The sequence below is a fragment of the Heteronotia binoei genome, chromosome 7 (assembly GCF_032191835.1).
Source record: "Heteronotia binoei isolate CCM8104 ecotype False Entrance Well chromosome 7, APGP_CSIRO_Hbin_v1, whole genome shotgun sequence".
Classification (NCBI taxonomy): domain Eukaryota; kingdom Metazoa; phylum Chordata; class Lepidosauria; order Squamata; family Gekkonidae; genus Heteronotia; species Heteronotia binoei.
Genome location: NC_083229.1, coordinates 8,482,454 through 8,494,755, shown reverse-complemented (window position 1 = coordinate 8,494,755; position 12,302 = coordinate 8,482,454). Strand labels below are relative to the sequence as shown.

At 48.4% G+C, this 12,302-nt stretch overlaps 1 protein-coding gene across 1 annotated transcript in view; it reads right to left on the bottom strand.

The window, feature by feature from the left end:
- The window catches only part of TSNARE1 (t-SNARE domain containing 1), a 570,576-nt gene that overhangs the window by 432,629 nt on the left and 125,645 nt on the right, over positions 1-12,302 (bottom strand). Inside the window, exons 3-4 of the mRNA XM_060243065.1 lie at positions 10,292-10,382; positions 1,035-1,109 (exon numbers count right to left, since the gene is read on the bottom strand). Coding sequence (XP_060099048.1) covers positions 1,035-1,109; positions 10,292-10,382 — 166 coding nt within the window. The remainder of the gene's footprint in view (positions 1-1,034; positions 1,110-10,291; positions 10,383-12,302) is intronic.

The following is a 12,302-nucleotide window of genomic DNA, read 5'->3' as shown; positions in this document are numbered from 1 at the left end:
GTAGCGGTTAATTGTGCGGACTCTTATCTGGGAGAACCGGGTTTGATCCCCCACTTCCTTCGCTTGCAGCTGCTGGAATGGCTTTGGGTCAGCCAGAGCTCTCGCAGAGGTTGTCCTTGAAAGGGCAGCTTCTGGGAGAGCTCTCTCAGCCCCAGCCACCTCGCAGGGTGTCTTGTTGTGGGGGTGGAAGATAAAGGAGACTGGAAGCCGCTCTGAGTCTCTGATTCAGAGCGAAGGGCGGGGTATAAATCTGCGGTCTTCAGTCTTCTCCATTTGGGGGACTGCAATCACACCTGTATTGGACTTCAGGAAGTCCTACAAACGAAGAAAAAACACTGTACATTGTATGTGAAAAAATACGGCGGTTTAAAACTTTGTTTTCAATATATGTATTCTAGTTGAAGTACTCATGGAGTGTTCTAAGAGGTTGAAATTAAATCAAAAGGGTTTCTGGCTCAACATTGGGAAGAACACTTCCTGACCATTAGAGTAGTTCCTCAGTGGAACAGGCTTCCTCCTCGGGAGGTGGTGGGCTCTCCTTCCTTGGAGATTTTTAAACAGAGGCTAGATGGCCATCTGACAGCAATGAAGATCCTGTGAATTTAGGGGGAGGTGTTTGTGGGTTTCCTGCATTGTGCAGGGGGTTGGACTAGATGACCCTGGAGGTGCCTTCCAACTCTAGGAGTCTATGATTCTAAGTTATATACTTTGCTCATACCCATGAGCTCTCTGGTTTCACAAATTCCAGATGACGGCTGGAGATCTCCCGCTACTGCGGCTGATCTCTCATGCCACAGATGGTGGCTGCTGAGATCTCCATGTACACCTGGAGAAAATGGACGCTTTGGAAGGTGGACTCATACCATGCTGAAGTCCCTCACCTCCCTAAACCCCGCCCTCATCAGGCTCCACCCCCAAAATCTCAGGTATTTCCTAACTCCGAAAACCCTGGTTCTGAATCCCCCCCACATAAGAACGTGGTCATGTTTGGTCTGCTCAGAAGGACGATGCAACCTCACACACACTACATTTACCTTTTGAATTGTGCCGTATCGCTGAATGGCATCAGACAGCTGGTTCTTCAGCCGGTCCAGCTGAAGCCGTTCTTGCTGGAGAGAAGAAAATATCCGTCAAGCACAGGATGCAACTCAAGTGCCAGCAGTTCCTCAGCAAATCTCTAGCATCCTTACATATCCATTCATTTCTAGAAATCTCTGTCTCATAAGAAAAAAGAAGAATTGCAGATTATATACCTCGCCCTTCTCTCTGAATCAGGGACTCAGAGCGGCTTACAATCTCCTGTAATCTTCTCCCCCCCCACAACAGACAACCCTGTGAGCTGGTGTGGGGCTGAGTGAGCTCTCGTAGCAGCTGCCCTTTTAAGGACAACTCCTGCGAGAGCTATGGCTGACCCAAGGCCATTCCAGCAGCTGCGAGTGGAGGAGTGGGGAATCAAACCCGGTTCTCCCAGATAAGAGTCCGCGCACTTAACCACTACACTGAACTGGCTCTGATCAAAGAACATCAAAGAAACCAGGCTGGATCAGGCCAATGGCTCATCCAGTCCAACACTCTGTGGCACCCAGGCGCCATCAGGAGGTCTACCAGTGAGGCCAGAACTCCAGAATCTTTCTCACTGTTGCCCCCCCAAGCACCAAGAATACAGAAACATCACTGCCCCAGATGCAATAAGAACATAAGAAAAGACATGTTGGATCAGGCCAGTGGCCCATCCCAGTCCAACACTCTGTGTCACATAAGAACATAAGAGAAGCCATGTTGGATCAGGCCAATGGCCCATCCAGTCCAACACTCTGTGTCACACATAAGAGAAGCCATGTTGGATCAGGCCAATGGCCCATCCAGTCCAGCACTCTGTGTCCCACAATGGCCAAAAAAACCCAAGGTGCCATCAGGAGGTCCTATCAGTGGAACCAGGACACTAGAAGCCCTCCAACTGTGCCCAACTAGCTAATAGCCGCCGATGGATCTCTGCTCCATACGTTTTAATCCATTCTCCCTCTTGAAGCTGCCATGTTTGTAGCCACCAACACTTCCTGTGGCGGCCGTGAATCCTACACACGCTAATGACGATGAAGAAGTACTTTCGTCTTTTATCTCTGCATCAGGGACCCAATGAGTCTTTCCTTCTATCGCTCTTCCTTCCTGCAGTTTCATCATCTTAACAAGACACACGGGCCCTGTTCAGACGCACAGTATAATCAGAATTGCTGCTGTTTCCTTCCTGATTTAAAGTGGGTGATCAGACAGCAACATCTGCCTCCCGGTATTAACTCGTGGTAGCCCCCCCACAAATCCTTCTCGGAACCAGATTATTTTGTTACCTGCTCCTTTGTGGTGTTTTTTTTAGTTCTCTTGGTTTCACCTCCTAGTTTTCTCCGTCTGGAGAGTTCTGCTGCGAGTTTAACCAACTTTCGGATGTCTGAAGGATGTTTAGCATTGGAGAAAGTGCAGAAAAGGGCAACTAGAATGATTAAAGGTTTGGAGCACTTTCCCTATGAAGAAAGGTTAAAACGCTTGGGGCTCTTTAGCTTGGAGAAACGTCGACTGCCGGGTGACATGATAGAGGTTTGCAAGATAATGCATGGGATGGAGAAAGTGGAGAGAGAAGTCGCTTTTCTCCCTTTCTCACAATACAAGAACTCGTGGGCATTCGATGAAATTGCTGAGCAGTCAGGTTAAAACGGATAAAAGGAAGTACTTCTTCACCCAAAGGGTGATTAACACGTGGAATTCACTGCCACAGAAGGTGGTGGCGGCCACAAGCATAGCCAGCTTCAAGAGGGGATTGGATAAAAATATGGAGCAGAGGTCGCATCAGTGGCTATTAGCCACAGTGTGTGTGTGTGTGTGTGTTGGCCACTGTGTGATACAGAGTATTGGACTGGATGGGCCATTGGCCTGATCCAACATGGCTTCTCTTATGTTCTAAAGGCTGTCCCGGAGCAAAAGGAGCCTCAGACATCTGTTTGCTGTCACCGTTCTTTTTTTTTTTTGCTACTTAGCCAATATGCGCATAACCGCATCACCACATAATGTTTTGACCTACACGCATGCACATGTGGGGCATATGCGCACAATGCGCATAATAGTGGAGGGAAGAAATGAACTGCATGGTGATGTCGTCGCGGACGGCACAAGACGGTTTCACCGTGGAGTGATTCAAATTGCTGTATGGCAGTCTGATTGATAATATCCGGAACAAAGATATTCGGAACAGAACCAGGTCAGTTTCATACGGACTCAACACGAGTCGTGAACAGGGCCTAGATTTTCAGCTTATTTATCTGAGAGCTGTGACCCTTCCCTCATCATTCTCTTCTCCATTTTACTCCCCTCCCCTCCCTGTAGGGCCATGGACTTGAGTTCTTTCAGGATATCTCCCTTCTGCTGTAGCTGCAGGATGGGGCCACCAGCTGCAGGTGATTAGTCCCTGATGCTAAATGGAAAGGCTGGTGGAGAGCCAGTTTGGTGTAGTGGTTAAGTGTGCAGACTCTTATCTGGGAGAACCGGTTTGATTCCCCAGTCCTCCACTTGCACCTGCTGGAATGGCCTTGGGTCAGCCATAGCTCTCTCTCGCAGAGTTGTCCTTGAAAGGGCAGCTGCTGTGAGAGCCCTCTCCAGCCCCACCCACCTCACAGGGTGTCTGTTGTGGGGGAGGAAGGGAAAGGAGATTGTGAGCCGCTCTGAGACTCTTCGGAGTGGAGGGCGGGATATAAATCCAATATCTTCATCTACCCTCACAGGGTGTCTGTTGTGGGGGAGGAAGGTAAAGGAGATTGTGAGCCGCTCTGAGACTCTTCGGAGTGGAGGGCGGGATATCAAATCCAATATCTTCATCTACCTCACAGGGTGTCTGTTGTGGGGGAGGAAGGTAAAGGAGATTGTGAGCCACTCTGGGACTCTTCGGAGGGGAGGGCGGGATATAAATCCAATATCTTCATCTACCTCACAGGGTGTCTGTTGTGGGGGAGGAAGGTAAAGGAGATTGTGAGCCGCTCTGAGACTCTTTGGAGTGGAGGGCGGGATATAATATCCAATATCTTCATCTACCTCACAGGGTGTCTGTTGTGGGGGAGGAAGGTAAAGGAGATTGTGAGCCGCTCTGAGACCTCTTCGGAGTGGAGGGCGGGATATAAATCCAATATCTTCATCTACCTCACAGGGTGTCTGTTGTGGGGGAGGAAGGTAAAGGAGATTGTAAGCCGCTCTGAGACTCTTCGGAGTGGAGGGCGGGATATAAATCCAATATCTTCATCTACCTCACAGGGTGTCTGTTGTGGGGGAGGAAGGTAAAGGAGATTGTGAGCCACTCTGAGACTCTTTGGAGTGGAGGGCGGGATATAAATCCAATATCTTCATCTACCTCACAGGGTGTCTGTTGTGGGGGAGGAAGGTAAAGGAGATTGTGAGCCGCTCTGAGACTCTTCGGAGTGGAGGGCGGGATATAAATCCAATATCTTTCATCTACCTCACAGGGTGTCTGTTGTGGCGGGAGGAAGGTAAAAGGAGATTGTTGAGCCGCTCTGAGACTCTTCGGAGTGGAGGGCGGGATATAAATCCAATATCTTCATCTACCTCACAGGGTGTCTGTTGTGGGTGGGAGGAAGGTAAAGGAGATTGTGAGCCGCTCTGAGACTCTTCGGAGTGGAGGGCGGGATATAAATCCAATATCTTCATCTACCTCACAGGGTGTCTGTTGCTGAGGGGGAGGAAGGTAAAGGAGATTGTGAGCTCCGCTCTGAGACCTCTTCGGAGTGGAGGGCGGGATATAAATCCAATATCTTCATCTACCTCACAGGGTGTCTGTTGTGGGGGAGGAAGGTAAACGGAGATCTGTGAGCCGCTCAGAGATTCTTCGGAGTGGAAGGCGGGATATAAATCCAATATCTTCATCTACCTCACAGGGTGTCTGTTGTGGGGGAGGAAGGTAAAGGAGATTGTGAGCCGCTCTGAGACTCTTCGGAGTGGAGGGCGGGATATAAATCCAATATCTTCATCTACCTCACAGGGTGTCTGTTGTGGGGGAGGAAGGTAAAGGAGATTGTGAGCCGCTCTGAGACTCTTCGGAGTGGAGGGCGGGATATAAATCCAATATCTTCATCTACCTCACAGGGTGTCTGTTGTGGGGGAGGAAGGTAAAGGAGATTGTGAGCCCGCTCAGAGCATTCTTCGGAGTGGAAGGCGGGATATAAATCCAATATCTTCATCTCATCTACCTCACAGGGTGTCTGTTGTGGGGGAGGAAGGTAAAGGAGATTGTGAGCCGCTCTGAGACTCTTCGGAGTAGAGGGCGGGATATAAATCCAATATCTCTTCATCTACCTCAACAGGGTGTCTGTTGTGGGGGAGGAAGGTAAAGGAGATTGTGAGCCGCTCTGAGACTCTTCGGAGTGGAGGGCGGGATATAAATCCAATATCTTCATCTACCTCACAGGGTGTCTGTTGTGGGGGAGGAAGGTAAAGTTGATTGTGAGCCGCTCTGAGACTCTTTGGAGTGGAGGGTGGGGATATAAATCCAATATCTTCTTCATCTTCTTCTTCTTGGTGGTTAGAAAAGGAGGGTCTTTTTCTCCTAAGGAAGTTCTTGTCTGTTTGTTAAGCCAAGATGCAGCAGTGGCCTGAGGGTCAGGTTTTGATGTCTTGGAAATCCTGGAGGGTGGAAGGGAGTTCCTGAAGGACTTTGATGGTTGGACCTTTTGCCATTAACCCAAGGATGAGGCAATAGCTAGTGTAGTTTTGTTATTTTCTTTTGCACTATATTGGGGTTTACCTGCCCTATTAAATAAAATTTTCTTTAAGACTTTTGTTAACCTGTCTTTGTGTCAGTGGCTTGCCAGGCATCAGTGCCTATCGGTCCAACCTTAAGAGAAGGCAAAAAATCATCGCCAGCTTTGGGGCAGCTGGAAATTGTTGAGCCCTTTAGGGGAGAAAATTAGGATGGGCTGGGTCCTATACTGGTGGTTGGTGGTGCTGGAGAAGATTCTTGAGAGTCTCTTGGACTGCGAGAAGATCCAGTCAGTCAGTCCTAAGAGATATCAACTCTGACTGTTTCCTGGAAGGTCAGATGCTGAAGCTGAAGCTCAAGTACTTTGGCCACCAAATGTCACTGGAAATGGTCCTGATGCTGGGAAAGAGAGAAGGCAAAAGAAGGGGACGGCAAAAAGATGAGATGGCTGGACAGCGTTACTGATGTAACTAGCACGAATTTGAGCAGACTTCGGAAGATGGTGGAAGACAGGAGGGCCTGGCGTGACTTTGTCCATAGGGTTTTTCAAGGCAAGACACATTCAGTCATGCTTTGCCATTTTCTGCCTCTGTATAGTGACTTTGTATAGTCCCTTGGACTGCAAGAAGACCAAATCAGTCAGTCCTAAGGGAAATCGACCCAGACTGTTCCCTGGAAGGTCAGATGCTGAAGCTGAAGCTCAAACTCTGTGGCCACCAAAAGAGAAGGGAGCACTCCCTGGAGAAGACTCTTGAGAGTCCCCTTGGGACCTGCAAGAAGATCCAATCAGTCAGTCCTAAGGGAAATCAACCCTGACTGTTCCCTAGAAGGTAAGATGCTGACGCTGAAGCTCAAACGCTTTGGCCACCAAATGAAAAGGAGGCACTCCCTGGAGAAGACTCTTGAGAGTCCCTTGGACTGCCAAGAAGATCCAATCAGTCAGCCCTAAGGGAAATCAACCCTGACTGTTCCCTGGAAGGTCAGATGCTGAAGCTGAAGCTCAAACACTTTGGCCACCAAATGAAAAGGGAGCACTCCCTGGAGAAAATCCTCATGCTGGGAAAGACAGAAGGCAATAGAAGAAGGGGACAGCAAAAAGAGGGATGGTGGAAGACAGGAGGGCCTGGAAGGTCAGATGCTAAAGCTGAAGCTCAAATACTTTGGCCACCCAATGAGAAGGGAGCACTCACTGGAGAAGACCCTGATGCTGGAAAAGATGGCAAAAGAGAAGAAGGGGACGGCAAAAGATGAGATGGCTGGACAGCGTTACTGATGTAACTAACACGAATTTGAGCAGACTTCGGAGAATGGCAGAAGACAGGAGGGCCTGGCGTGATTGGGTCCATGAAGTCACAAAGAGTCGTTACACACGACTGTGTAAACTGAACAACTAAAGGTCACTATACATAACGTAGCCTGGTGGAAACAGGAAGACAAACTTGCCCTGGCAATAAGCCTTAGGCTGGTCTCCTTCCAGGGAGGGGGAGATGGTTCAGGAACCCCCCCAAAAAAACAACAACAGTGAGACAGGTTAAGCTAATTGGTTCAAGGTCACCCGAAGAGCTTTAGGACTAGATGGAGATTGAAATTAATGTCTCACCACAGGGAGAAGAGTAAACCCTTGACAGACATGGGTGGGGTGACAGTTAACAGGCCATGACTTTTATCCTGGATGACGACAAGTCATCTAAGATTTCTTTTCATCTTCCAGTTCCAGCGAATGCCAGGTCTGATAAACTTTCATACTACTTTTATTTTATTTTATTTTATTTCTTTCTGCATGTCCCTTTAGAGAAGGAACAATTCCCTCTCTCTCTTTCCCTCCAAGTACATGAGAATACACCCCTGACAAATTGGAAGGGACTGCTACAGTTTAAATAAATGGCTAGTGTTTTGCACCCTGAAAGATGCTTTATGACAGAGAAACTTTCAGAAACACGGTGCTGAGAACCCCAGGAGCAATGCGGAATGTCGGTAACCAATCCCCGCTATGGCTGTTCGTTTGCAAGAAAGGGGAAAGGCTGTAAGTTTTGCATCGAAATTTGTAGGCTTAATCATTGAAGCAACTTGGCGACACAAGAAACAAACAAGGCAAGAGGAGAAAAGCCAGAGACACCTTAAATTCATTTCGAGGGAGCTGCAGCAATTATTATGGGATGCCACAACGAACAAGCATAACAGTTCCTTGTGGGTAAAACACTGCCGATTGATTCTTTCTCTTTCCAACCAGGAAAAAGAAATAAAAGAGAAACCAACGGTTACGTTCTTCCCCCATCGAGTCTTGATCCGAATGTAGCTTTTGTTACACACTCTCTGTTGATAGCAACGCCATCAAAGCGTCAGGAATGGCTGTGTTGGTGTGCTTCTCCCTTTCTTTTTTTAAAGCTTGTCTTCATTTGACTTCCCTTTGGACCCAATTTGTGTCGCAGAAGATGTCTCAAGGCGTATAAGGAGGAGTGAATTTTCAGAGTCTCCGTAAAGACCACGAGAAATCTTTCATTTTACTTTTCGCTGGGTCACTCAGCCATCCCACAATGCACCGCTTCTGTTAATAGAACAGTCTTGGGTGCCGCATTTCCAACAGCCATTTGTGTAACTTTGTGCTTCAACGGGTTCCATATATTGCACAGAATTAGCTCATTCCCAATGGGAAATCCCTCAATGACCGGGGAGTGGGGGTGGGGAGAGAGAGTTTGTGTTCAAAGGTGAAAGGACAATGTGTGTGGGTATGATTAAAGGATTGGAACACTTTCCCTATGAAGAAAGGTTAAAATGCTTGGGGCTCTTTAGCTTGGAGAAGTGTCAAGTGCGGGGTGACGTGATAGAGGTTTACAAAATTATGCTTGAGATAGAAGAAGGCAGAGAAAGAAGTACTTTTCTCCCTTTCACTCATGAGCACTCCATGAAATTGCTGAGCAGTCGGGTTAGAACAAATAAAGGAAATCCTTCATCCGAAGGGTGATTAACACATGGAATTCACTGCCACAGGAGGTGGTGGCGGCCACAAGCATAGACTGCTTAAAGAGGGGATTGGATAAACATATGGAGCAGAGGTCCACAGCTTATCATTGGAACTCTCTGTCTGGGGCAGTGATGCTCTATATTTTGGGTGCTTGGGGGGCACAGTGGGAGGCCTTCTAGTGTCCTGGCCCCACTGGTGGACCTCCTGATGGCACTTGTTTTGTTTTGTTTCTCACTGCGTGACACAGAGTGTTGGACTGGATTGGCCATTGGCCTGATCCAACATGGCTTGTTATGTTCTTATGTCTGAGGCAGTGATGCTCTGTCTTCTTGGTGTTTTGAGGGCAAGGGTGGAAGAGCTTCTGGAGTTCTGACCACACTGGTGGACCACCTGATGGCACCTGGGTTTTTTGTCCACTGTGTGACGCAGAGTGTTGGACTGGATGGGCCACTGGCCTGATCCAACATGGCTGCGCTTACGTTATTATGTCTGAGGCAGTGATGCTCTGTCTTCTTGGTTTTTGGAGGGCAAGAGTGGGAGGGCTTCTGGAGTTCTGGCCTCACTGGTGGACCTCCTGATGGCACCTGGGTTTTTTTGGCCACTGTGTGACAGAGAGTGTTAGAGTGGATGGGCCATCAGCCCTATCCAACATGGCTTCTCTTCTTGTCTTAAGTGGGTAAAGGGCTGTCAACTCACAGCCAACTTATGTCACTCCACCAGCAAGGGGTTTTCAAGGCAAGTGAGAAGCAGAGGTGGCTTGCCATTGCCTTCCTCTGCAGAGTCTTCCCTGGTGGTCTTACATCTAAGGCTTCCAGTGACCCCAGTAAGGGGATTTCAAGGCAAGTGAGAAGGTAGTTTTTCCATTGCTTTCCTCTGCAGAGTATTCAAGGTGGTTTGCCATTGCCTTCCTCTGCAGAGTATTCCTTGGTGGTTTCTCATCGAAGACTTATGGTGACCTCAGCAAAGGGCAAGTGAGAGGCAGAGGTGGTTGGCCATTGCCTTCCTCTGCAGAGTCTTCCCTGGTGGTCTTCCATCTACGGCTTCCAGTGAACCCAGCAAGGGGATTTCAAAGCAAGTGAGAGGCAGAGTCTTCTTTGGTGGTCCCCCATCCAAGACGTATGTCCTTTTTTACACACCCAGGGCCACTCTGGGGTCAGGAAGCAATTTTCTCTGGGTCAATTTGGCCAGAGATCCTGGAAGGTCCTCCTCGCATCTTCCAGGCATGGAGATGGAGGGGGGGGGGGTAGTTTTGAATTTCCTGCATTGTGGGTGGTGGTGGGGGCTAGATGACCCAGGGGTCCCTTCCAACTCTATGATTCTGTTATATGAAATACAAATAAAAGTTGAAAAATGGAATTGAGAATCTTGTAATTGTTCACATTAGGATAGCAGGGAATTTAGTTGGGGGAAACAATGTTAGTGTTCAATGGCACCTTTAAGACCAACGAAGTTTTATTCAGGGTGTGAGCTTCCACGTGCAGGCACACTTTCTCAGTTGCGGGGAGGAATTATAGAATTTGACTGAGATTTTGAATGAATGACTCTGAATTTTCCCACTAATGATGCTGAAAATCACTTACCCTAGAAGAACCTCGAATGATCTCAGAGAGCTGCCGGATAGCACTGGTGCATGTATTGATGGTCCTGTTAGTCTCTTGCTGAGATGTGTGCCTATTTTAACAATGAAAAATAAAGACATTATGGAGACTGCAGCCAGGGAGGGAGGGAGAGAAGGAATGGAGAGAAGAAGGGAGGAGAGGAAGGGAGGAAGGAAGGGAGAGAGGAGGGGAGGAAGGGAGGAAGGAAGGGGAGGGAGGAAGGAAGGAAGGAAGGAAGGGAGGGAGGGAGGCAGGGAGGGAGGGAGAGAGGAAGGGAGGGAGGAAGGAAGGGGAGGGAGGGAGGGAGGGAGGAAGAGAGGAAGGGAGGGAGAGAGGAAGGGAGGGGAGGGAGGGAGGGAGGAAGGAAGGGGAGGGAGGAAGGAAGGAAGGAAGGGAGGGAGGGAGGGAGGAAGGCAGGGAGGGAGGGGGAGGGAGGGAGGAAGGGAGGAAGGGAGGGAGAGAGGGAGGGAGAGAGGGAGGGAGGGAGGGAGGAAGGAAGGGGAGGGAGGGAGGCAGGGAGGGAGGGGGAGGGAGGAAGAGAGGAAGGGAGGGAGAGAGGAAGGGAGGGAGGGAGGAAGAGAGGAAGGGACGGAGAGAGGAAGGGAGGGGCGGGAGGGAGGAAGGAAGGGAGGGAGAGAGGGAGGAAGGCAGGGAGGGAGGGGGAGGGAGGGAGGGAGGGAGGAAGGAAGGGAGGGAGGGATACAACTTCAAAGACTCTTTCTCAGGACCCCCATCAATCACACACAAATGCTGACTCATAAAAGGACTTAGTACGGGCTCAGGATAATGATGGTAAAATAGTAGGTGGAAAAATGCCAGCATCATGATTGAATATTTTAATTTACTATAAGTGTTTTGTTTTGGGGTCTTTTTTTTTTTAGGCCACTGGGTCTTAGCAAACAACTTCCGAGAAAATTATGGCACCAGAAAAAGAGAATGGCACCAAACACCAGCAATGAAACACACACCTACATAACACAACACTTTCTTTCTTTGAGTGTTTTCAAGAACGATTTGTCAAGTGTTAGGGCATAATTCATTCATTCATTCTCTCTCTCTCTCTCTCTCTCTCTCTCTCCCTCTCAAAAAAGCATAACAATAAAACTGACAACTAGCATTACATCCATTTTTAGGGTTGCCATCCCCAAGGTGGTGGCTGGAGATAGCCTAAACGTCCCCTAATGACTCTTATGACTCTATGATTTAACTGTAAATAACTTTGAGGCCCTCCAAAAGGTACAGGATAAAGAGAAAAATCTTCATGGAAACAGACAAGCATTGTAGCAATACTGCACTATTTTCCAATTGGCAATCCAATGATAAAACATTCGCGTTGCACAATCCTGGAGCCCTTTAAGATAAACACCCGATTAAATCCAGACGAGCGGGGGTTTTTTTGAGCAGGAATGCAGTTCTGGCAAGCTTGGTGTCAGGGGGTGTGGCCTAATATGCAAATGAGTTCCTGCTGGGGGGGGTTGTACAAGAAAAGCCCTGCTTACATATAACTCTGCATTTCTTGTTCAGATATATCTTAAAATAGGTTCTTCTTATCTTTTCATTTGCGGGTTTTGCTTGCTTGCTTGTTTTTAATTTCAGTATAAAAGAAAAGGATACCACATATGGGCAGGAAAGGGTGAGATAAAACTTAAAAAAAAAAAGGTAAAGGTAGTCCCCTGTGCAAGCACCAGCCGTTTCTGACTCTGAGGTGACGTTGCTTTCACAACGTTTTCACGGCAGACTTTTTACGGGGTGGTTTGCCATTGACTTCCCCAGTCATGTACACTTTCCCCCCAGCAAGCTGGGGACTCATTTGACCAAACTCAGAAGGATGGAAGGCTGTGTCAACCTCAAGCCGGCTACCTGAAACCAGCTTCCGCTGGGATCGGACTCAGGTCATGAGCAGAGAGTTCAGACTGCAGAACTGCAGCTTTACCACTCTGCATCACGAGGCTCTCCAAACAAACAAACAAACAAATAAATCTCAATAAACGTT